Below are 26,861 nucleotides of genomic sequence, written 5' to 3' on the forward strand. Positions count from 1 at the left end.
CAACAATCTCACAAAGGGGGAGAAAAAATTAGGCAGACAAAATTAAATAAAGCCAAGCGCAAATGAATGACAAGCAAAGAAGCAAATTAAATACAAAAAATAAAATGAGAGGCAGAGTTAGTCCAGCCATAACAGATGTCATAATAAGTGTAAAACAGATAGATTTCCTATTAAAAGACAGAAGCACTTAGACTGAGTCACAAATCTAGTTATATGCCATTTATAAGAGACAAGTTGAAAATTAAACAACACTGCTGAGAATAAAGCAGTGGAAAAATATATGGTAAGAAAAGTTAATCAAAATAAAGCAAACATAGGTTAATATTAGACAAAAAAAGAAACAAAATTATTAGAAAGCATTAACTGGAACATAGAGGGATATTTTATATTAATAAAGGTTCACTTAAAATGTATATCTGCCATAAATCTAATGACTCAGAAACATACACTGCAAAAATTAGAAGAAATAAAGAAACATGGACAAAACCACAGGCACTGTAAGATTCATACTCCTCTTCAGAAATTGAGGGATTGAGGGAGAAAAAGAAATGGAAGATCTGAATAACTTAATTAAAAACATGATGTTACAGAATCTGTCTTTTTCAGAGATTCACAATTTTTCCAATGTTTAAAACATTAGGCCACAAGAAATCTCAACAGATTTCAAAGAGCAGATACAATGCAAACTATATTCTCTGATCACCATATAATAAAATCAGAATAAGAGGATATTTGACACCACCCCCAAAAAACTTATGTACTTGTTGATTTTCAAAATACTTTTTAAAAGTAATTCCTGAGATAAAGAGAAAATCAAAATGGAATTTATAAACTATTTAGAAATAAGCAATAATGAATTAATTAAAAAGGGGGGGGCGCCTGGGTGGCTCAGTTGTTAAGCGTCTGCCTTCGGCTCAGGGCATGATCCTGGCATTATGGGATTGAGCCCCACGTCAGGCTTCTCCACTGGGAGCCTGCTTCTTCCTCTCCCACTCCCCCTGCCTGTGTTCCCTCTCTCGCTGGCTGTCTCTCTCTCTGTCAAATAAATAAATAAAATCTTTTTAAAAAAAGGGGGGGGGAGGTGGCACAGTCCTTTGGGCGACTGACCCTTGGTCTCTGCTCAGGTTGTAATCTCAGGGTCATGGGATAGAGCCCCACAAGGGTCTCCATGCTCAGCAGGGCATCTGCTTCTCTCCTTCTGCCCCTCCTACCCCCTCAAATAAGTAAATGAATCTTAAAAAAAATAAAAAAAATAAGCAACAATGACAGTTCTACTTTTGAAACCTGCAGAATAGAGCCATAATGAGGAGAGCTGGGCTGGGAGGATGCATAAATGCCTCAGTTATTTAGGTTAGAAAATGAATTGAAAGTAAACAAATAAAAGATACACCTCAAGGAAGCAGACAAAGTCAAATAAAACAAATCCAAAGAAAGCAGGAGAAAATAGGGAAATATATAACTAATATAAACCTAGTAGATTTAAAACGAATCTGAAATTATTTTGTTTTTAAAGACAGTTGAAACACCTAAGCCTTTCTGGCCAAGAAAAAGAGACGGCACAACATGCAATAAAAGTAGTAAAAGTCGACACAACTATAGGATTGGGGAAAACAGAAATTTTATAAGAATTTTTTATGTAAAACTTCTCATCAACAAATTTCCAAATCTAAATAAAATGAATGTTTTTATAAGAAATTATAAATGACAAATTTGATCCAAAAATTTAAAAATCTGAGATTAAGTTACAGCACAATTCAAAAGTAATGAAAGTAAAAACAAAAACAAAAAAGTGATAAGACTACAGATTTTTCAGAGAATTTCTACCAAACCTACAGGCAAACAAAAGACTCATTTTACATAAACCCTTCCGAATCAAAAAGAGAGATGAAAAACTTCTCAACTCATTCTACCATAATCTATACACCAATACTAAATAAGATAAGGAAAATAAAAGCATAATGATAGCACAGTCTCACGTGTAAGCATAACGGCAAAAAATATTAAATAAAATACTAGTGAAATTAACACAGTGAACTAGCTGGGTTTATTTGAGGAATGGAAAAATGCTAGTTCAATAGCAAACACTTTACTAGAATAATATACTACTTTAACAGATTAAAAGAGAAAAACAAAATTAAATCACCTCAACAGATATCAAAAAGCATTGACAAAAACTTAACACCAATTTCCTAATGTGAAAAATAAATAAAAGTCACTCAATAAACTAGAAATAAAATGACTTCCTAAGTTTGACAAAAAGCATTGCTTAAAAGGAATAATAACTAGACCAAATATCACACCTAATTGTCAAAGATAGAAGAATTCCATTAAGACAGTAACAAACCAAAAATCCTGTCTGTTATTACCACTCTTAGTTAACTGATTAGTTAAAACAAGAAAACAGAATGAGAAGAGAAATGAAGACACAAAACCATCACTATTTGCAAATAAAGACTAAATAGAAAACCCAACTGAAAACTATTAGAATAAAAGAATTCAGTAATTGGCAAGATATAAAATCAACAGTCAAAAGTCAATGGTTTTGGGATGCCTGGGTGGTTCCGTTGGTTATGCCTCCAACTCCTGATGTCATGACCTCAGGGTCAAGGGATCAAATGGAATCCGCTTTAATGACTCTCTTCCTCTCCCTCTGCCCCTCCCCACCTCTAAAATAAATAAATAAAATTTTTTTAAAAAAGTCAATGGCTTTCCTGTCTGCACAATTAGAAAAAGCAACAGAGAAAAGATCTTATTTGAATGCCAAGAAGAGTCACAATACCTATGAACTTAACAAGAACTGTACAAGACCTATATGAAGATATAATATCATCCAGAAATTACTGAGTATGAACTCTGTGCCAGGGAGTGGTCTAAGCACTTTTCAGTTCATACATCATGCAAGCTTCACAACACACTGTGATATACTACTATTAACACTACTGCTATCACTATTGCCATTTTTGGATGAGTAAATTGAGATTCTGTAAGATTAACTACCTTCCCCATACTAACACAGCTTATAGAACTACAAATTGAACCCATACAATCTACCAAAGACTTGTTCTTAACTATGATATATATACAATGATGTAAAACCCCACCAAACTACATAAAAGACCGAAATAAGAACCAAAACATAAATATGTCAGTTCCTCTCCAATTAATCCATAAATTCAAGGGGCTATCAATCAAAATCCCAAGAGCATTTTTTGTAATAAAACTTGAAAACCTGATTTTGAAATTCATACGTAAAAGAACATCTGCAAGAACAATCATAATATTTTTAAAAAGGACAGTGAAGGAGTACTTGCCCTACCAAATAGCAAAACACATTTTAAAGGCTACAGCAATTAAAAAGTTCTAATGAAGCGAGAAGAGAAAAAAAATATATGAAAATAGGCCATCTAGAAACAGATCCATATATGATGAGAATTTAGCTTATATTAGTGATGCATTTCAAATAAGTAGGAAAGGCTAAACTATTTTTAAAATGCTATATCCATTAGAAAATATTAATTTGTCCTCCCCCATGTACACCATGTTCAAAAAACAAATTTCAGGTAGATTAAAAAGCTACAGAAATAAACTACAAATATTAAAAAAAAAACACGATAAAAAATATATTTGGTTAAAGAACACCAGAGTTTAGAAATGGAAAAGAAACTCATAAAGAAAAATATTGCAGATTTAACCTCAAAATATCAAAAACTGCTATTAGACAAAGGACAATACTAATAATGTTAAAAATCAAGTGGGGAAAGAGGAGAGAGGGTGTGTGTTGTTATAAAAGGCAACAGGAAGCAGACACCTGGGTGGCTCAGTCGGTTAAAGGGCTGCCTTTGGCTCGGGTCATGACCTCAGGGTCCTGAGATTGAGCCCCATATCGGGCTCCTTGCTCAGCAGGAAGTCTGCTTCTCCGTCTCCCTCTGCTGCTCCTCCTGCTTGTGCTCTTTTGCCCTAGCTCTCGCTCTCTAATAGATGAATAAAATCTTTAAAAAAAAAAAAAAAGGCAAAAGGAAGGATCCTTCTGCTGATGTATTGGTGGATTTGCACCAAGCTAGGTAGATTGCATCAATGTCAATATCCTTGTTGTGATGTTGTACTACAAGTTTAGCAAAGTAACAGCAATGGGGAACCTGAGCAAAGGGTACACACAGGCTTTCTCTATATTATTTCTTGTAACTGCTTATGAGTCTACAATTACCTAAATACAAATTCTAATTAAAAAAAGATAAGTGTTGGGGCACCTGGGTGGCTCAGGTGGTTAAGCAGCCAACTCTCGGTTTCAGCTCAGGTCATGATTCTGGAGTCCTGGGATCAAGACCCTCAGGCTCCTCACTCAGTGGGGAGTCTGCTTGAGATTCTCTCTCTCTCTCTGCACCTCCCTTCTGCTTGCTTGCTCTCTTTCTCAAATAAATAAATAAAATCTTAAAAAAAAAAAAAAAGATCAGCATTGTTAAAATAGTGAAAAAGTGAAGTCAACCGAAGTTCCTATCATCACTGAGGGAGTACTGATGTACAATATATCAATGTAAAATAACCGAATATTATTGAAAAACTATTATACGCCAATGTATAGTAATTTATTACTTTACAGCCATTTTTTAAAAAATCATTTTTAAAAATGAGGATTGCAATTATCCAATAAAAGAAACCAGGATTCTTTGAAAAAATGGCTGATTGTATTACAGCAACAGAAGAAGTAAATATGAGCCTGAAACATCTTATAATGCCAAAAAATGTATAAAAACTATGGTGATACGCCAAAAGAACATAAAAGCCAGCTTGAACCACGTGCAGAAGAATGAAACTGGACCATTTCCTTATACCATACACAAAAACAGGCTCAAATAGATGAAAGGCCTAAATGTGAGACAGGAATCCATCCAAATCCTAGGGGAAAATATAGGCAGCAACCTTTGTAACCTCAGCCACAGTAACTTCTTCCTAGACATGTCTCCAAAGGCAATGGAAACAAAGGCAAAAATGAACAACTGGGACTTCATCAAGATAAAAAGCTTTTGCACAGCAAAGGAAACAGTTGACAAAATCAAAAGACAACCAACAGAATGGGAGAAGATATTTGCAAATGACATATCAGATAAAGGGCTAGTATCCAAGGTCTATAAAGAACTTACCAAACTCAACACCCAAAGAACAAATAATCCAATCAAGAAATGGGCAGAAGACATGAACAGACATTTCTCCAAAGAATACATCCAAATGGCCAACAGACGCATGAAAAAATGCTCCAGGTCACCTGACATCAGGGAAATACAAATCAAAACCACAATGAGATACCACCTCACACCAGTCAGAATGGCTAAAATTAACAAGTCAGGAAATGACAGGTGTTGGCAAGGATGTGGAGAAAGAGGAACCCTCTTACACTGTTGGTGGAAATGCAAGCTGGTATAGTCACTCTGGAAAACAATATGGAGGTTCCTCAAAAAGTTGAAAATAGAGCTACCCCATGGCCCAGCAATTGTACTACTAGGGATTTACCCCAAAGATACAAATGTAGTGATCTGAAGGGGCACCTGCACCCCAATACTTATAGCAGCAAAGTCCACAAAAGCCAAACTACGGAAAGAACCCAGATGCCCATCAACAGATGAATAGATAAAAAAGATGTGGTGTACATACACACACACACAGTGGACTACTACTCAGCCATCAAAAAATGAAATCTTGCCATCTGCACTGACGTGGATGGAACTAGAGGGTATTATGCTGAGTGAAATAAGTCAAGCACAGAAAGACAATTATCATATGATCTCACTGATTTGTGGAATTTAAGAAACAAAACAGAGGATCATAGGGGAAAAGAAAAAAAATAAAACGAGATGAAATCAGAGAGGAAGACAAACCATAAGAGACTCTTAATCATAGGAAACAAACCAAGGGTTGCTGGAGGGGAGGTGGGTGGAGGGATGGGGTAACTGGGTGATGGACATTAAGGAGGGCACGTGATATAATGCGCACTGGGAATTACAGAAGACTGATGGATCACTGACCTCTACCTCTGAAACTAATGATACACTATATGTTAATTAATTGAATTTAAATTAAAAAATAAAATTTTTTTTAAAAGCCAGCTTGAACAGGCTCCCATTAGCCAAATCTAGGACAACTTTAGTCACAAAATACTGGTAGTGACAGATTATTACCCTTAAAATGAAAAGGAATGCATGGGTCTCTACCATGCATAAAGAGAAGAGGGACAGGAAGAATGATAAAGCAAGTGTGGTAGAATATCAACATCTGGGGAATCCGAGGGAAAAGTATATTGGAATTCTTTGTATTATCTTTGCAACACTGTTGAAAAGTCTAAATTATGTCAAAAGAAAAAGCTAAGAAGAAAAAAGTATGACTTTAATATAAACTGACAAATACTGAAAAATCTAGATGACAAATTTAAAACCCAAGTTGCAGAATGATTTCTATAGTAGAAGAGAGATTGGGGGGGTAGAGAATGAGAAAGCACTGTTACACTGATTGATGTATTTATGCACATTTGAGTAGTTTTCAATCAACATCATATTTGTGTGCTACATGAGGCCCACTCCACCCACTGCCCCAAAGATGACTGTCCCTGGACCACCAGGTAGACCACACTGAAGAGTGAGAGACAGGAGAGCATAAGGAAAACGAACACTCTGATCCAGGATTGGGTGGCATACCTTATATGAATTTCAAGATCTCAGTTATGAAATTACAATTCCATACTGGTATCCACATAAGGAACTCTATGTCCTATGAATGAAATGTAAAACATCTGAAGGATAGAGTAATTCCATACCTGCTCTGGGTACGGAATAGGGAAGTACAATTACAACCCTGTCCATTCTGAAGATGCCAACTGATACCGACCACCTGTGAGGCAAGGCCAGGCGCTGGCCTCTTCAAACCCTCCCCTCTACCACCTGTCACATTCCATTTGCTCAGTCCTATCACATTCAGTCAATATAGGACCTCTGCAAATCACTATGATTTTAATCATCTGTATGACTGTAACTAAAGTTTCCTAACAGCCACCAGTGAGAAGGAGACAAGTTAACTTGATTTTGTTTTGATTACTTCAAAGGGAAAAAAAAAACAAAAACAGGGTGGGGGTAAAATTTGTAAAAGTTTGAGATGTGGGACTTGGTCCAGAGTTCCAAAAATTACCACAATATAAATTAACAAACAAACATTGTCTAAGCTGGCTCTGAAGAAACTTATTTCCTGTTATTAGTTCACTATATTTTCACTAATATTCCATATTCACAGCCCTTCCCCTCCTCTTTGTTCCAAAGTCTTAACTTTCTTTTGATTTCTTACAAAGTTATTTTTCATATTGTCATCTTCCCTTTTAGGGCACTTTGCCTAAATTTAACATGGCAGATTCTTTCCCGGCAGATATAACCCACTTCCTGCACATCACCCTGCAATTACGTATGATTCCCTGGCACTCTCTACATGCCACATTCACAGATTCAAATTCTGATTTAATATATCACACGTTAAATGCAAACTTCTGCCTCATCTGATTCTGAAATTCTGAGATGACTTCTCTATCTACATATTTTTTAATTTAAAACAGGTTGTCCTTAGACTGATGTTGCCGAAGCACATGCCACTGCCTGTGTACTCGAACATCACTCCTAATGAAATTTTCATAAGGCTATTGTCATCTTGCAACAAGGCCCTGCTGATGGTTGGATTATGGCTGTAGAGCCTTAGCCCAAAGCAGATAAAGGGTTTTGGTTGCAAAGTTTAAAACTGATAGCATATATTCACAAGAACTATGTGAACGCCCAAACACTTTGACTCAGTAGTTCTCTTCTTGGGAATTTGTCATAAAAAAACAATTCAAGGGTACCTGGGTGAGTCAGTTGGTTAAGCGTCTGCCTTCGGCTCAGGTCATGATCCCAGGGTCCCTGGATCAAGCCCAAGTCAGGCTCCCTGCTCAGTGGGGAGCCTGCTTCTCCCTCTTCCTCTGCCCGCCCCCATGCTCGCTCGCTTTCTCACATAAATAAATAAAATCTTTAAAATATATATATATGCGTGCCAGGTTTGGGAATCAGTGGTCTAGCCTAACCTACTTCATCTGTAACTGGCATAAAATGAATTGTCCTAGAACCTAAGGACGGGGGCCTTAGACCTAGATCCAGGATGCAGAGCTCCAAAGCCAGCTCGCTGCCATTACTGAGAGACATTCTGTCGAACGTATACACTACTCACTCCTCAAAAGCTCCAGCCATCAGTATATCTTCCTTGTCAGTCTTAACATCCAACTCTGGTTCTCCACTAAGCAAGAGCTTCAAGTTATAAATAACCAGCAAAGTACCTAGAAGAACAAAAGGACATTTGACTTGTCAATACTTTACACTAAATTTTAGTCATGGTGCTATTATCTCATCTATGGAATTAAGCTTACTCTAGAGCAAATTTCCTTCTGTACTTCAGTAAATAATATGCTTGGATAAGTTCCAAGACAGAAGTCTCACAACAAATTCCACTCTCTGCCAAAGAGTGTTGAGTTTCTACATTATAGGGCTTATTCCTAGTCAATTCGTTATAAGCCTCTCAATGTGGTTTCTTACACTTTGGCATTTTTTCATAATTTGCATTATGAAAATTGTCAGGTGTCCGAGCTAAATTTATGTAGTAGGTAAAGCTCTCATTGGTGGAACTACAATCAACGCATGTAAGAACAAAGATGAGTTTTAAAATTTTTACAAATATGAAGAATTGATTTTAGACCCCATAATAGGTGTTGGCAAACTTTTTCTGTAAAGGGCCAGCTAATAAACATTTCAGGCTTTGCAGGCCAAATGGTGTCTGTCACGTGTACTGACAACTCCTCCATCACTGTAGCACGAAAGCTGCCACAGAGAACACACAAATGAACAAGTGTGGCTGTACTCCAACAAAACTTTAGTTACAAAAACAAGTATGGCTGGGTCTGACCCGCAGGCCACATTTGCTGACCCCTGCTCTAAAGCATAGTTAACAAAATAATCCAAATTCTTTACAAATTGATTATGGTACAAAGACAAACAGGACTGTCAGAGAAATTAAAAGAACAACCAATTACACTTCTCTTGGTAGTACTAAAACACAAGAGAGAACAAACAGCACAGTGACTAAGAATGCCTGTGTCTAAATCCTGGATCAACCATTTATTTACCAGGGCAATGACCTCAGATACATTTCCTAACCTCTTTGAACCTCATTTTTCTAATCTACACAGCAGATCTCATGAATTATTTTTTTTTTTTTTTAAATTTTCTCTCTGAAGATCTCCAATATTTTTTTTTTTTAAGATTTTATTTATTTATTTGACAGAGATAGAGACAGCCAGTGAGAGAGGGAACACAAGCAGGGGGAATGGGAGAGGAAGAAGCAGGCTCATAGCGGAGGAGCCTGATGTGGGACTCGATCCCATAACACCAGGATCACGCCCTGGGCCGAAGGCAGACGCTTAACCGCTGTGCCACCCAGGCGCCCCTCATGAATTATTTTGAGAATTAAATGTGTTAATTTTTATAGAGCCTTTAGAAAAGTATTGAAGAAACAGTACACCCTTCATTAGTACTCACACGAGTATTTCACAGTTAAAAGTCAACTAACAAATTACATTAGCTGTCCTTAAAGTATATCATGTATAGCGGTGCCCGGGTGGCTCAGTCAGTTGACTCTTAACTTCAGCTCAGGTCATGATCTCAGGGTCATGAGATCGAAAGCCCCAGCTCAGGTTCTGTGCTGAGCATGCAGCCTGCCTAAGATTCTCATTCTCTCTCTCTCTCTTCCCCTTCTGCCCCTTCCCCACTGCCTGCACACACCCTCTTTTTAAAAATACAAAAAAAAAAAGTTAGATCATGTATACAATAAGATTAATATTTGTTGAATTGCCACTAGTTTTCCTCTAAGAAAAAAGGGAGAGGATGACAAAAAATCATTTTTAAACAAAATGCCACAAATTAGAGAAGAAAATTTGAAGGTAATAGAAGCCAGGTCAGAAACAAATTTCTCAGAATTTCACTAAAAAAATTACACAAATCAAGGAGTTGCAAAAAGGAAAATGCACATAGCTTTCTCTAGAGTAGGATTCTTCTTGTTTCTAGATGTGAAAGGCGGACGTCTAGAGAAAGACTGGCACTGGAAAATGTTAGTAGACACAGTGCATTCTATATGTGGAGTAGAAAGCTGGTGCAGGCAGAATACAGAATATACAGAAAGATGTGTTCACGTGGAAAATGTCCACAGAGCTTTTGCTAACCCTCTGCCTCGGAAACCTGGATTTACTGGCTTATAAACTGCTGTCTTACATACACGGGATCATCTAATCATAGACACTGCAGTAAGCGTCTCCCAACTCTGCTATGTAGTGCAGGGACGATGGATTCCCTACAGTCACAGACTATGTCGTCCTCTCCACATCCAGTCTTCACCAAGCTCGTGCAAGCACAAATCTTTCTCCCAGTGTCAGGGACTAAGGGCTATTCATGTTTGGATACACTTAAGACAAAATTCATGTGGATAAAATGAGTGACTGCCCCCATGTGAGATCCTGCATGGTATTATAAATAGAAAAAATATAAAAGCGTATGTCAAGTACCTTTTGAGAGACACTAAAAACAAATACTTCTAAGAAAACTTCCGAGTGTTGATGATCTTACCACATTTTCCATAGATCACATCAAACTGCTGCATCAGTTCGGCTTCATTTCTAAATGGAGAGTACTTAAAAATTATAGACAACTCTGTTGAGAATTTTTGAGGATCATATACGACAGATTCTCTGGTTCTTGTTAACCATGAAGGCATTGGAACCACAACCTATTTAAAAAAAACAAAAATGTACACATCAGTTTACTATGAAGTACACAAATAAAAACCATCATCCTTTCATCTGGTCCTAATTCAGTCCATTCTTCATCTAGCCAAATTACAAAACACAAAGTTAAAAGTTTATTTCCCCTTGTATTCTAGTGTTGTAAGAAAGAGACATAAAACAATTATGCATACGCAGAGTTTTAGTCTAAAATGCTCCATTGTAGAATGTGGGGACAGATGGAATCTACTTCAGTCCCGGATGAAATATGGGTAGGACGGCAGTGGGAACAACAGTATCAGCACTTCAAAAGTTGAACGGTATATGACAGCATACCCGGGAAACCGATCTGAGGCCCATGCCGGAAGAGAAAACCAGCCTGTTTACAATTTGGAATACCCTACAAGGCTCAGAGATCGATGGCATGCATTCACTCTGGGGGTGGAATAAAGGGGGAAGAGAAATAGGAGCTTCCAGATACGCATCTGGCACTAGCTCCCCCACCTCCATAGAGACTGGACGCTTATTCTCTGGAAAGAGTAGAACAAAGCATTTCTGGATTAGAGGATGTCAGGCACAGTTGTCAGCGGGACCTTACTGAGATCAAAGGGATTAAAATATATATACTGAATACAGAGAACCCAGATCTCTTCTCTCATTTGGGTCCCAGGAAGCCGTCCACTAGGTCTTCAGACAGAAGACCGCAGGAGTCTTCTCCGAGACATTGGACTAGCACAGAAGGAAAGACATAGAAAAAATTATGTTGAAGGTTTCCCAATAATACAGCTCAGCTAGGGCTCACTATTGTGACACTCATAGCTGCCAAGCCCCCCACCCCCAGCCCCACTCTCACGGAGCTTTCAATAGAAATTTTATTGGAATACTCTACATTCAGGATTGATAGCCATCTGAGAAAAGCCTCTAATACGATAAATACAGACCAAATAAACAAGCACAAACAAAGTAACTCATCAGAAACAAAAACCATACGAGGCAGATGAAAATTTCAGGGGCAAAGAAAAACCAATCATTGTTAATATCTTCAGAGTACTAAAAGGAAACATTGTATCCTTGAAACAGAACTATATGTCTTTAAAAAGGAATATTGAGAGAATTTAACACACTTTTTAGAAACGAAGAATATGACTACAGAAAAAAATTTATGAAAAAATTGGAAGCACAAATGTTAGAAAATCTTCCAGAAAACAAAATAAAAATATAAAGAACAGAAAAGAGGAGAGAAAAGATAAGAAAATTAAAGAACCAGTTCCAGACATCCAAGAGCAAAGAACAGAAATTGCAAAGAGAGAGAAAAGAGAATATGAAAGAAAATAATTAAATTTTACAGAAAAACATTCCCAACCTGAAGAACACGTATTTCCAGATTGAAAATGTCCAATAAGCAACCAGCACAGTGGATGCAAACAGACCCACCCAAAAGCAAAATACTTAAGTCAGAATATTGGAGACAAAGAAGATTCTACTGACCAGAAAGTAGAAGGGGGAATAAAAAAGTAAGTCACACACAAGACTCAGAAATTAAAATGCCTTCAGACTTCTCAATGACAATGCTATAAATAAGAAGATAATAGAGCTATGGCTTCAAATTCCTGAAGGAAAATTCACTCCAACCTACAAATAACACCAAGCCAAACTATCATTGAGTGTTCAGGTAGGATAAAAATATTTTCATGCACATGAAGTCTCAAAATACTTGACCCCTCATGCATCCTTGTTAAGAAAGCTAACAGAAGACATGTTGGCAAGGGTAGGTCCTGGGAGCAGAGCAGAACACCAGCCACGGACAGTAGGGGTGACTGTGGACAGCAGGGGTGACCGTGGAGAGCAGGGGTGAGGGGCAGCACAGAAGACTCCAGAGCACAGTCTTCAGGAAGATGGGACTGAAAAGAGTATAGTGATAAAGACAGAACCAAGCAAATATTCAGGGATGGTGGCAAGTACACAGAACAGTAAACGGACAATTACTATTTCCAGGGAAAAGAAAAAATTGTGCAGAAAAAGGAAGAAACAGTTTATGACAGGATATAGTTGTGAATAGTGTTTACATAGTCTTATAACGTAAATACTGAACACGAGCATAAGTAAAATTACAACGGAGCTTGTTGGGGAGGGTGGAGAATTGGCAAGGTATGTATGTGTGATACAAACAAAGGAAATAATATATAAATCCTTTTATAATGAGCAGTTAATACATCAAATCATGAAGTAGTAATGTAAGTGAGTTATATAGTGATATGCAGGAAGATACTGAAAAAAATCAGCTAATACTGTTGAAAGAGATTGCCTGGGTAGAAGTGGAAATGGGAAGGGGCTGCTGGTTTTAGTTTTTTGTTTTTTTGTTTTTTTGTTTTAAAAAGGGAAATGGCCCATGTTAGGAAAGCTGTAACCTCAGCTTTGGCCCAATTTTCCATGCCTTTATATACATAAATGGCAACACAAATGCTTAAAGCATTGCTTTTCCTTCTATCAGTCTCCACTCAGCTACTCCCCATCGCCTACAAACTGTTGCTTAGCCAGCCACACCCCACTCTGGCCAGTGGGCCTGCTGCACCCCTGGGGGACACCCTCGCATCCCCACTGTCCTTCCAACCCCATACTCCTGTCTAGGTCTGAGAGCTGCTGCGTGCCACTTCTCTCCACATACCAGCCTTCCCAGCTGCAAGTGGTACTCGCACCATAAAACCCTCCTTGACCAATCAAGGCTCTCTTATCTTTCCATCCATACCACAGCTTCTGACAATTTTTAACAGCAGAAATGTATACTCACTGAACAGCATTCTTTTTAAACACCCTCATTTTGTTATGTATCCAACTCCCATGTGTTTGCCTATATTTTATGACCACTTTGATGGTCAGATGATCTTCTGCTGGCTTTCTACCTTCCACGGGTAGTGCTGGGTAGCTCCTTAACCTGCATTTCCTGTATTGAATTACACTGACATTCTGAACAGTAAAACTCAGACACTGCAAATTACTAAAGTGTAACTAGGTCATGAAATGAGTTGAAATTATGGTCACTGGGGTTACAGTTTTTAGTCTATTTTGCACTCAATTTCTTTAGATTTTGTATTCCAAGTCTTTTAATCCAATATTTATTTTTAAACTGATCATCCATTTATGGCACAAGTGGTGGAAATGTTTTGCAGGCTCCTTCCAAAAAGCTCACTGTGCCAAAGGGCGCCTCTTATTCTGGGAGATTCGGGTACATGGATAATGAAAATAATGTTCTGAAAAATGCCTAGGAGTTAATAACCCACTCAAGAATGGTCAACAGGGGGGCACCTGGGTGGCTCGGTTGGTTAAGCATCTGATTTGGCTCAGGTCATGGTCTCAGGATACTGGGACCAAGCCCTGCGTCGGGCTCCCTGCTCAGCAAGGAGCCTGCTTCTCCCTCTCCCTCTGCCCCTCTCACCCCTGATCATGCTCACTTTCTCTCTCTCAAATAAATAAATAAAATCTATCTTAAAAAATGCTACCCAAGAAAAATAAGTGGCCATGGATTCTTTAAAAAAAAAAAAAAAAGACAACAGGACAGGCCTCCAATGACAACCCCCCACCCAGAATGTTCAGCCACCCTCTCTCCATTTCCCAAATACATTCCTAAATTTCTAAATCATAATCAGAAAGAACGGCTGTAGACTTTACCTCCTGAGATGGTAAATGAAAACACTGTTACCATGGAAACCAAAGGACAATCTCAACTCTTACCTCAGTAAGACCTTCTCTTTCACAGAATGTCTGAGAAAAAAATACACAGGTCATCGTTTCTTCCTTCTTTGTAAAAAGAATAAAGTCTTTCCCAATCCTCATGGATCCACTATATTAAAAATCAAGAACATACTGGTTTACATCTCAAATACTAAAAAGAAGTAACAGCTGGGCACAAAACCATGCACTGTAATGAATTTTTTTTTCATAGAAGTTAACTCCCCTGTTTTGCTGACCCATCATCAAAAGGGTGCAACTATGATTTTTTTTCTCAAAGTAGAGCAGATGGATTTGAACCAACCCAGCTCTACAGCCTTGCTTGAGACAGAACTGCTATAAAGAAAGGGCTGTCCAGGACTCAAGAAAAGAACAATCATCTGTCCATAGCCAGTGTCACACAGGTGACAATATACTTTTTTTTTTTTTTAAAGATTTTATTTATTTATTCAACAGAGATAGAGACAGCCAGCGAGAGAGGGAACACAAGCAGGGGGAGTGGGAGAGGGAGAAGCAGGCTCACAGCAGAAGAGTCTGATGTGGGGCTCGATCCCAGAACGCCGGGATCACGCCCTGAGCCGAAGGCAGATGCTTAACCGCTGTGCCACCCAGGCGCCCCGACAATATACTCTTGTCCTCACTTTCATTGAGGCAGACGAATAAAATAAGCTGTGGGCACATATTACCCCTACACTAACATACGCTCTAAGAAACAAGAGAACATGGAGAGTCAAGGAAGCTCTGAAGTTAAGGGTTTCTGCTTCCATTCCTGAGAGACCATTCATCCCCTATCTGAGAATTAAATTTACAAATGTTGTAAATATCCAAGTCAGTTATCGGTATGGAAATCCCAAAACAAGGTAAGACTCTCAAGTTCATATATATGTTCTAAGCTTTATAAACCTAGATTGTTCTGTATGAGACTGCCTTTAAATAAATATTGAGCCCAGTGTCAGTAATACATGTCTTAAAGGAAAAAAATTTCTCACCTTTTCAGACCATTACCATATTGCCCAATAAACTTCAAGGTTGATGACCGTTTCTTGGATGTTCCAAAGTAAATGATATCTGAAGCTTCCTCTATAATTGACAAAGACATTCCAGTGGTTAGAAATTACGAGTCATTGACACTGGCCACAGGTCCAGTTGTCAGGATGTCACACATCTCTCAGGACATTAGGACAAACTGATACCTCTTGGGTCAGCCCAGGGACAGGCTCCATGATCTCTGACCAGGATCTTAACTGTAATACACCGAAGGAGGTCAGACAGAACTAGCCATAAGGCCCTGGGAAATCAGAGTTTAAACTCTGAGTCTTAATTTCCTCATCTCTAAAAGGGAACTACTAAGACCTATATCACAGAGTTGCAGATGAAGACAAATACATTAAATGAGGTCCTCTGTTTGTGAAACCCTGAACAGAATACATGCCACTTGATAAGTGCCAGTAAATCATAAGTGTTATAATTATTTGTACCACTAGTCATTTTCCATGAATTTGGCCCTTAGCCAGCTCCATGGGAGACTGAGCAGGGCAGAATGGCTTCTGGTCTAACTCTCCCTGGGCAAGAAGGGCCACTTGCTCCAGACTCTCAGAGTCATTCTCCAGCTCTCTCCAGGGCATTCTGGAATTCTAGAGAAGAATCATCTGAACTTCAAAATATACATACTTCCAGAAACCAGAATGCTCCTAGGAACACAGCAAAAGATAGAAATGGGTCTCCCAATTGGCCTACCTGAATACATGCTCTGGAAGTGTCCCGAAGACCTGTGTCAGTCTGTGTGCAGACATGCACACCTGATGTATGGTGTGTAAGGGCTACCAGACACTCTGCTTGTCTGAAGCCAACTGGACATTCTATCACATGTTTTATAAGGGATTGCGTATTAGGTGAGGGTACCCACAATAACAATATTAGCAACCATTTACTGTTTAGTATATGCTAGGGACTGTATCATATACTTTACATGCACTGTCTATGTAATATTTATAACGAACCTACATAGTAGATATTATTATGATGATCTGCATATGGATGAGGAAATTTACATTCAAAGAGTATATGTAGTGCACCCAAGATGAAATAGCCGATGAATAAGGATATCAATCCAAGGTTGTCAGAGACCATATTCCGTGGTTTTCACAGACTCCCACGTATGGTGGCCGGAGTTCTGGGCACACGTATAGAACACTGACATGACCCCTGCCCACAACAACTTTATGTCATGGTAGGAGAAACAGATTAGAAACAAATACACGAGATAATTTATTTCTAAGAGCATTAAGTGAAGAAAATAAAACCAGGGTAATGTGATGGAGAATTAACAATAATGTGGCATGGCCCTCAGAGAGAATGATCAGGGAAGGCCTCTTTCGTAAGGTGACATCTAAGATGAGCTCCAAATGAAGGGCCAGCAGGTGTGGCTGGAGTGTAATAAGCAAGGGAGTGAGCGCCATGAGAAATGTCAAAGAGGTGGACAAAGGCCAAATAACGCAAGAAACAAAGCATTACTGAGGAGTACAAATCATATCCGAGTATTGAAAAACCACTAAGGGTTTTAAACAGGAGAAGGATATAAGGTGATTTATTTATAGGTATCTTTTTTTTTAAAAGATTTTATTTATTTATTTGACAGAGAGCAAGTGAGCACACGAGCAGGGGGAGCAGCAGAGAGAGAAAGAGAAGCAGGCTCTCCACTGAGCAGGGAGTCCAATGCAGGGCTCGATCCCAGGACCCTGGGATCATGACCTGAGCCGAAAGTAGATACTTAACTAACTGAGCCACCCAGGCGCCCCTGAGGTGCTTTATATTAAAACAAAAAACAAATACCCTTGGGATCGCTGTGTTAGGAATGGACTGTGATGGGGCAAGACTGGAAGCCAAGAATGTGGAAATTCCTGTGGTCACCCTCTGGGTCAAGGTTGACTTAACTCAGTTTGGGCCACAGATAGATTATATTTTCAGTCAACAGATAAACTCTTTCTTCTAACTTATTTCTTGAGGGAGAAGCGGACTCCCCACTAAACAGGGAGCCTGACACGGGGCTCGATCCCAAGACCCTGGGATCATGACCTGAGCCAATGGCAGACACTTAACCAATTGAGCTACTCAAGCGCCCTGATTTCCAATCAATGTTAACACAGAATTGCTCTCTCAACACTAGTGGGCTTTTAAAAATAGTCCTGTATATGTCAACTGAAGTGTGAGTTCCTTCTGAAGATCTGAATATTTGCCACTTTTCTATGTTTTCATCATTTTGCTCATGGCCGTATTATAAAAGGAGGTGTTTCTTTTTCTTTTTTTCTCTTTTTTAAGGAAGTACCTTAGAATATATCATATATTCTGTTACTTAAGAATTCAGGAAAATGGGGGCGCCTGGGTGGCACAGCGGTTAAGCGTCTGCCTTCGGCTCAGGGCGTGATCCCGGCGTTATGGGATCGAGCCCCACATCAGGCTCCTCCGCTATGAGCCTGCTTCTTCCTCTCCCACTCCCCCTGCTTGTGTTCCCTCTCTCGCTGGCTGTCTCTATCTCTGTCGCATAAATAAATAAAATCTTAAAAAAAAAAAAAAGAATTCAGGAAAATGAACTTAACTAAGGTCAACCTAGAGCTGAAAAACAAAACTGTTTTTCATCATAATTTTCTCACAAACTCTTCTTTCTCTTATTTAAACACTTACGAACCAACAATACATTGAGTTAAAAACATCTGGAAAGGTCAAAATTACCCCGACAAAGTCAGAACGAGACCTGAGTAAGTTATCTGAGCATTTTCTAAACTTGCTAATAATCTTTGACTATTCATACCAAAGGAGTACTTCAGAGACTAGCAAGAAGATAACGCTTTACTTTCTATTCTGAGCTTCCAGCAGTGCCAAGCATCCTTTCCACTGGTGTAGAACAGACCAGAACTGTTCCCTATTATTTGAACTCCACTCTCGATTTTTTTAACTTAGTGGTCAAAAACCCGATCGTGCGGGACACAGACAAGTGTTAAACAAGAATTCAGGGATAAGCTATCCCAAATGACTCAAAGCCCTTATCAGAGGGAATAACAATTTAATTTCACAGTAAACTGGTATTGTGCACCTATTGTGTGTTGCGTTTGGGCTAGCCTTGAAGGTACCAAAAAAAAAATCATGCAATGAATTGTAGATATATTCATTATGGTGAGAATAGTTGACTGAAGCTACTAAACCTTTGAACACGCAGAGAAAAAACAAACGGCTAAAAACAAGGAGAAGTAACCTCTTCCTCAAGGTTAAACAGAAAATTAAAAATAGCCTGAAGGCACTGGAAACTGCCTCGGGGCTCTTGCAAGCAATACCCGGAGGGCCGGCTCAAACACCCTCAAAATCCATCCAGTTACCCGCCTTTTCCATTCATTCCCCGATGCATTTTCTCACAAGTAATCATGCCTTCTGCTTTTCATTCTTCTTGCAATATTTATCTACATTCCCTTTTTGTCTTGGCTTAGATGATTACAATGAATTTACTCTGTCAGCTGGAATATTTAAATCTAGAAAGTTCAACAATATGTTAAGTCTGGGGTTTATTTTCCCTTAATAGCTCCATACCTGTTTTTGCATAGATAGCTCAATTTATTTTTATTTATTTTATGGGTTTTCTGACTGTTTCCCCGAACCGCCAGTTAGGTATCTGGATAATTAACTTACCAGGGCTCATACCACATCCATCATCCAGGAAGCACAACATGAATCCACCCTGCAGTTTTTCATTATCCACTGTAAGAGAAAGCAGTTATTACTAATAAATATTGGCCTTAATTTGTTCATCAGAAAGTCATGCTGCTTACATCATTATCTGTCCTCCTCGAAGGCAGCTGCCGAGCGACAGAGTTGGGGCACAATGATGTCGCTCAGAAAGGTGTCTTGGCTAGTTTCACAGGACACTGCAGTCATGCACCAAGGCGGCTTTAAATTAATATAAAACATCTACACATTAATAAATTATGTATACAGTGGGGCAAGCCCTGCTCTGGAATCCGACTGGCCTTTAAACTTCAGGTATTTTCCATCCTGGGGGCGCGAATAAAGGGAGATGGTGATGTGACCCCAAGATCCCTCTGTCCCACTGATTCACCTCTGTGCCCTTCCACCAAGGCACTAATTCTGAAGTCAGTCCCGGCCGTTCTCATTAAATTCCGCAGGCTCTCCTCTAAGTAGTTAATGCCCTAAAAGCCATTTGTGCGCGCTTCTTAAACGGCAGCAAATATTTGCCTCTTGAAAATGCATTTGATTTTTGAAAATAAGTTATTTGGAATCAATTTTGGTGATTAAGAGATATCATTAAGATAACAGAAAATAATCTCTTGTTTAAAAAAAAATGGAAATGGGGTGCCTGGGTGGCACAGCAGTTATGTGTCTGCCTTTGGCTCAGGGCGTGATCTCCACGTTATGGGATTGAGCCCCACATCAGGCTCCTCTGCTGTGAGCCTGCTTCTTCCTCTCCCACTCCCCCTTGCTTGTGTTCCCTCTCTCGCTGGCTGTCTCTATCTCTGTCGAATAAATAAATAAAATCTTTAAAAAATATATAAATAAATAAATAAATTAATTAATTAATAAAAATGGAAAGGGGTAACTAAAACTAATGAGACTAATGTTTTTGCCTGGTTTGTGATCTGGCTCTGAGAGTAATTTCAACATTTGGATATATGACTTCTACCACATCTCTCTCTGATAACAGCTTGAGAAATAGCTTGCACACAAAAAAACTGCTTACGTGTAAGTGTACAATGTGATGAACTGTGGCATATGTACAGACCCATGAAATCACCATCACAATCAAGGTAGCAAACATACCCATCACCTCAGACGTTTCCTCGGGTCACTCTACAGTCTCTGCCTTCTGCTCCCATCCATGACCACCCCCCCACCCCAACTGCAGGCAGCCACAGATTTGCTAACTCTATACCTATGTATGATTCAGTTGTAGCACATTTGTTAAGTCAACTCTGTGTTCAATGGTCACCCCTAATTTACATTTTAAAAATTAAATAATGTTCAAGATAATCTATAAATAAATATCTAAAATACGTACCTAAGCTTTCCAGGTTCATAATTTTATGGTCACATGCCCATACTAATCCCCTACCACCCCCACCAATTCCCTTCCAGTCTATAAACACTTTGGATCTTCCCCACCATCTCATTTTCCCAGTTCCTCTCTCTGCCTGATCCTCTGGAGTGGTGACCTCAACTCCTGTATCAGGATACTCCTCCCCAACATTAGGTCTTTTCTCTGGGCAACCCCCCTCTGACCAAGGATGATATTCTCCACTGTTCAACAAAGGGAAACCAACTCTTGTGGAGTTCTTTGCACAGTGCGGTAGTTCCCAACCATGGCTGAACATTTTAATCACACGGAGAAACTCTGAATTAACTGGTCTTGGGTGAGGCTTGGAAATAAACATCCCCCTCAATTATCATACTGTGTATCAGCACCAGGCACCACCTGATCCAAACCTCAGGTGGCTCTGCGTGGACGCAACAACTGATTTTGCAGCTCTTGGAATAAAGTTCTCATGCAAGGAGCTTGCAGAAAGAAGGGCATTTCTTTGGTGAATAGGTGGGAAAGATTCAAAATTCCCAAGAGACGTATACAACGCTTACTTTTTCTATAAACCCTAATGAAGGACTACAAACAATCATTGCCTCGAAATGTAATATTGCCCTACTCTCCACCCTGAAGCTTGGCCTTGTTTATTTCAATTCCTTAAAACTAAGGATTCCAGATAAATTTGTATTATCTATTAAATATGCATGCCCACAACAAACCCCAGAACCTTTTCCCTCATCAGACTGACTTCTCCTTCTGACGTTTCTATTCAATAAATGGCCATCACTCTGCCCTTAGATCTCAGCTGCCCAAGTCAAAACCTCAGGATTGCCATACGTCTCCTCAATTCCACCTCTTTATTATTAGTCTCCCAAGTTTGACTACTTTCTCCATCATCATGACACTGCCTTAGCTCAAGAAACCATCCTCTCTCTTCTGCATTACAGCAACAGCTGCTTCATTCCCTGCTCCCACTAAAAGCTGAGCGCAGACAAGTGTGAATTTCACAATTAATTTTATGTGTCAACTTGGTTAAGCCCTGGTACCCAGCTGTTTGGTAAAATATTAGTCTAGATGTTGCTCTGAAAACATCTGTGGATATAATTAACATTTACAATCAGTTGACTTTAAGTAAAGCAAATAACTTTTATAGTGTGGGTGAGCCTCATCTAATCAGTTGAAGGCCTTAAAGGCAAAGACTGAGGTTCCCCAGGGAAGCAATTTTCTGCGTCAAGACTGCAACTCAGAAATTGCACTTGAGTTTCCAGGCTGTTGGCCTACCCTAAAGATTTAGAACTTGAGACTGCAACATCAACCCTTAGCTGGATTTCTAACCTGCCAAATGCCCTACAGATTTCAGACATGCCAGCCCCCACAATCATGTGAGCCAATGTCTTAAAATCCCTCCCTCTCACCCCCCCAACTCTCTATCAATATTTATAAATGTAGACAAATACAGATGTATAAATTGATATAGAAATACACATACATATCTAGAGTGGGGGGAAGGAGGCAGATCATATCTGTCCATCTATCTGTCTGTCTACCTGTCTGTCCATTTAGCTCCCTCCTACTGGTTCTGCTTCTCTGAAGAACCGTGATGAATATACTCTCCAAGCTCACCTCTTGTCACTCCCTCCCCACACCCAAACTGCAGCCTTCTACTTCCGTGCCAATATTCTCTTTAACCACTCTTGAGCATCTCAAACGTTTCTGCAACTCCGTTGGTGCTCTATGTTCTCTCCAGATTCCAGCCCCTGCACATACTGCCCCTTTTCCATTTCTACTCCTGATTCACCAGGCAGAGGCCTATTTCCCCTTTAGGTCTTTAGTTCTTGTAAGGTCCCTTCTCGGACACCTTCTTCGTTCCTACACATCATCAGATGCCTGTAATGCATATTTTCTTTGTAGTGTTTCCCACCTGCTAGTGTATCTCTTTCTCTTTCAAACTACTGGCTCTTATTTTTTGGAACACAGTTGCCTCAGAGATACGGTGAAAGCTAAGGGCCCTCCACCCATAAAAGTGAAGATATACATGTATTTTCTACAGACCCCCCGCCCCCCCCCGCCCCCGGACTAGGATGCCAATTTCTTAAAAGCAGGCACTGTGTGTACTCAGCACTTAACCCAGAGACTACCACTTGGTAAGCACTAAAAAAAGAAAAAGAGTATTGAATGCAAATCCATGTTTACTAGAACCAATACAAATGAACAGATAAAACAACATGGCTAAACATGTTTAGTTTTATTTATTTATTTTATTTATTAAGCATGTTTAATTTTATAGTCCTCTCTCAAGTTACCTGAAGAAAATTTATGATTGGAAAGTAATTCCAGGACCTCATTAAATAACTTGAAAACTAGCCCTATGCTTAGATTAATTATTTATCCCCATATCAATTCTATCTATTGCTGTATAAGCCCTGACCCTGGTTTATTATTTTTTAAGACAAATCAGTTTGCTAAGTTGATAGCCATATTGTGATTTGCTGAAATAAAAAAACTTCATAACATGAATAGGTACTTTTTTTTATGAATAGGTAATTTAACACCAAAAATCATCAGTTCGGTTTTTCACAAAACACATAACCTAAAGAAAGAAGTGCCATTTTGAACGCAAATGGCAAAAGATTGTGTGTGTACGTGTGAGTGTGTGTGTGTGTGTGTGTGTGTCAAGTGCTAAAGAAAGTTGGGGAAACGAGTACCGCCATGCCTTGCTGTTGTCCTGCCACAAACCCCAAAGAATAAAGCGTGTGAATTTCAATGACATTTGTTGTATTTTGTGATTCTGGATCATTCTTCTCAACCCTTTAACCCTTCATCAATAATATGTGTGCTCTGGGGGTACCTGGGTGGCTAAGTCAGTTGAGTGTCTGCCTTCAGCTCAGGTCATGATCCCAGAGTCCTGGGATCAAGCCCAAGTCAGGCTCCCTGCTCAGTGGGGAGCCTGCTTCTCCCTCTTCCTCTGCCCCCCCACATGCTCGCTCGCTTTCTCACATAAATAAATAAAATCTTTAAAAAATATATATATGCGTGCTCTGAATGAAATGCAACTTAAATCTTTTCCCCTTCTCTACTTCTAGGACCACTGCCCTAGTTCAAATTCTCAAGAAATCTTTCGTAGGTCATTTCCATAGCCCCACACCCGTGCTACCCCTTCATTTACGCTTCTACAGACTGTCCTACATGCTTTCTTTGAAAAGAAAAGAACACATTTCTAATTTGCTGAATGATACTGCTCTCAAAATTCTTCAATGGCTAGTGTCGATAAAAAGAGCCTTAGCACGGCACTGAAGGTGTTCACCTATTTGGCTCTAACAAGTAGCTTTAGTCAACCTAGCCTACTCATTGTTCTCTGCTTTTCCTCCAAATACCCACACAGCTCGCTCCCTCACCTCATTCAGGTCTTTGACGGTACAGCCCCTGGTTAGAGAAACTCTCCCTGTTCACCTCATGAAAAATAGTACACAATGCCGATGCTGTCTGTTCCCTTAACCCACTTTTTTTTTTCCTTTTAGCACTTCTGATTCCTTGGTGTATTATTTGTTCACTTCCTTATTGTCTGTCTCTCCCCCATGAGATCACACATTCCTGAAACCACATATTTCGTCACACGTGTTGCTCCATGCTCTACCCCTAGCACCCACAGTAACTGTTTGGTTCATTCATGACAGACACTCAATAAACTATTATTGAATAAGTGAATCTCTGAAATGATCTACTTCCATTCTTTTTCTCACAATAATTCCTCAGACAGGGAAACTCGTTTTTCTTTTTTTTTTTTTTTTAAACACTACTTGACAAAAACCACAACCGTATTTTAGGCCCTAGCTCTTTCATATGAGATATTCTTTCTCTGCGTTCCTACCATACCTTGAGTCTGTCCTGGGCAAGAAACACTCTATCTGATGGGATTTGTAAGGAAGTCTCCTTCTTCTCCACTACTGGTGTTTCTTTCCATGTGGAATGGAGTGCCAGTAATATTAGCAAAGGGACGCTTCTCTGTCCCTAGACTCACTTCTCACTCATCAGACTGGCGATCTAGGGAAGAATCACTGAGGGAGGCTCAGTTCAGAGCTCCTCTGTCCCCTCCTGGGAGTGAGCCTCCTGCAGAGCGCAGGACTCTGCTCCGCTCGCTCCCGGCGACCAGTGTTGAGGGGAAGCCTGACGCCACAGCTGATTCTGAGGTATGAGATGAGCAGCAAATCTGCTGGGTTTCTCATACTAAGCTCCATGTTTGGATAAACGGAGCTAGCACATTAGAATAATAGAGACTGACTAGCATTTTTGAACGAATAATAAAGACTGACTCTCTTGTTTCATTTCTCAAACTCTTCAGAACCTGAAGAGTAGAAAGGGAAGAAGAGCATTCATTGTGTTTTCTCAGATGTCTTGAGATGCCCATGTCTCTCTGCCACATGAACCAGAAGCACCCACCTAACACAGGATCTTTTTTTTCTTTTTCTTTTTCTCTTTTTCTTTTTTTCTTTTTAAAGTATGCTTCACACCCAGTGTGGGGCTTGAACTCACAACCTTGAGATCAAGACTTGAGATTAAGAGTCGGATGCTCCACCTACTGAGCCATCCAGGCGCCCCATGGGGTCTTAAACACTTGAAAAATTTAACTGAACTGCGTTGCTTTTTAATTATAGATACAGATTTACATCGTGAACCATATCCTCTTGCCTGTGACCAAGAGCCAATGTTTACAGAAGAGCTGACAGAATCAGGGTTGGGGATCAGTTTCAACACTGCAGACATTTATCCAGGCAGTATTAAATTCAAGACGGGATCTCAGAATCTACTGCATCATATTCTAATGAGGTGAACTAATAAGTACAATAAATATTTGGTGACTAAAAAATGAAGTCAGTGAAGAAAACACAGCTCATTTGAATTTTAGAGCCCTCAAATGTTCACACTTCACATTTACCTACAAGTTTTAAAACTGTAATAAGTTGAGAATGATGTATACTTAATTACGAATAACCATTAAGTTAATGTGCTTTTTAAAATAAAACTGTTTTCTTGTGGCAGGCAAATTGACTGTTCCACATCACTCTGACACTTTCACAAAACCCTGGAAGATCTAATTTTGTAAATGGGTCCCCTAACAAGTGAACAATTCCACTCTCAGAGTGCACTTTTCTCAGCCTGGCTCCCCATAGGGTCACTGTACTCACAAAGCACTTAGATTACATTAAAAATCTATAAAATGTGCTTTGATTTCATGAAATAAAATAAAAGCAAAATAACTATAGGCTTTTCCATTAGAAGGGAAAAAAAAAAGGAAGAAAACAAATATGCTCACCTGAAAACACATCAAGTCTTGCAGCTCCTGCATCTCTGGAAACAATAGAAAAATATCACTGCTTCAATATGAAATTATGATTTAAAAAATTACATTAATCTGAATTGCTTATGTGAGGTATAACCTATTGTCAGATAGCAAACAATAGAGAAATCCACTTAAATTGCTTCAAAACAATTACTAAAATGTTTCTCTCTACATTTACGTACTAAGACCTATGATCACTCATAATTTGAGAATGTTACAAAACCTGAAACTCAGAAATTTAAAAGGAGATGGAATTTAGTGGTAGTTACACAAAAAGCTCACCAAAAATGTATACAAATATAAAAAAAATAGTTGGATAATAATCCATAAATTGCAGGAAGAGTTTCATGATATATTTTAGTTCCCCCCAAAAATGAAAAGAAACAAATTACTAAAACATTACACATGTTTTTAAAGAACGTATATGATGTACACGTCCATATATGTAAGAAATCGAAACACTGGTTTTCTCTAGACCAGAGGTTGGCAAATTATGGTCCAAAAGCCAAATGTGGTCCACCAACTATATTTTTTTGTTTTGTTTTCCTAGAACAGCTTTATTGAAATAGTTTACAAGCCATAAGTTCTCCTTTTTAAAGTACACAATCAAGTGGTTTTTAGTATATGCACAAAGTTGCACATCCATCCCTAAGAATTTTAGGGCATTCATCACCCCAAAAAGAAATCCCAAACCTGGGGCGCCTGGGTGGCACAGCGGTTAAGCGTCTGCCTTCAGCTCAGGGCGTGACCCCGGCATTATGGGATCGAGCCCCACATCAGGCTCCTCCACTGGGAGCCTGCTTCTTCCTCTCCCACTCCCCCTGCTTGTGTTCCCCTCTCTCACTGGCTGTCTCTATCTCTGTCAAATAACTAAATAAAATCTTTAAAAAAAAAAA

At 39.2% G+C, this 26,861-nt stretch overlaps 1 protein-coding gene across 1 annotated transcript in view; it reads right to left on the minus strand.

The window, feature by feature from the left end:
- Positions 1-26,861, minus strand: part of MORC1 (MORC family CW-type zinc finger 1) — a 156,077-nt gene that overhangs the window by 121,207 nt on the left and 8,009 nt on the right. Inside the window, exons 3-8 of the mRNA XM_034665385.1 lie at positions 25,939-25,973; positions 19,226-19,294; positions 15,538-15,628; positions 14,552-14,660; positions 10,668-10,827; positions 8,227-8,332 (exon numbers count right to left, since the gene is read on the minus strand). Of these exons, the coding sequence (XP_034521276.1) occupies positions 8,227-8,332; positions 10,668-10,827; positions 14,552-14,660; positions 15,538-15,628; positions 19,226-19,294; positions 25,939-25,973 (570 nt within the window). The remainder of the gene's footprint in view (positions 1-8,226; positions 8,333-10,667; positions 10,828-14,551; positions 14,661-15,537; positions 15,629-19,225; positions 19,295-25,938; positions 25,974-26,861) is intronic.

Source organism: Ailuropoda melanoleuca, chromosome 1, assembly GCF_002007445.2.
Source record: "Ailuropoda melanoleuca isolate Jingjing chromosome 1, ASM200744v2, whole genome shotgun sequence".
In the NCBI taxonomy this organism is placed as follows: domain Eukaryota; kingdom Metazoa; phylum Chordata; class Mammalia; order Carnivora; family Ursidae; genus Ailuropoda; species Ailuropoda melanoleuca.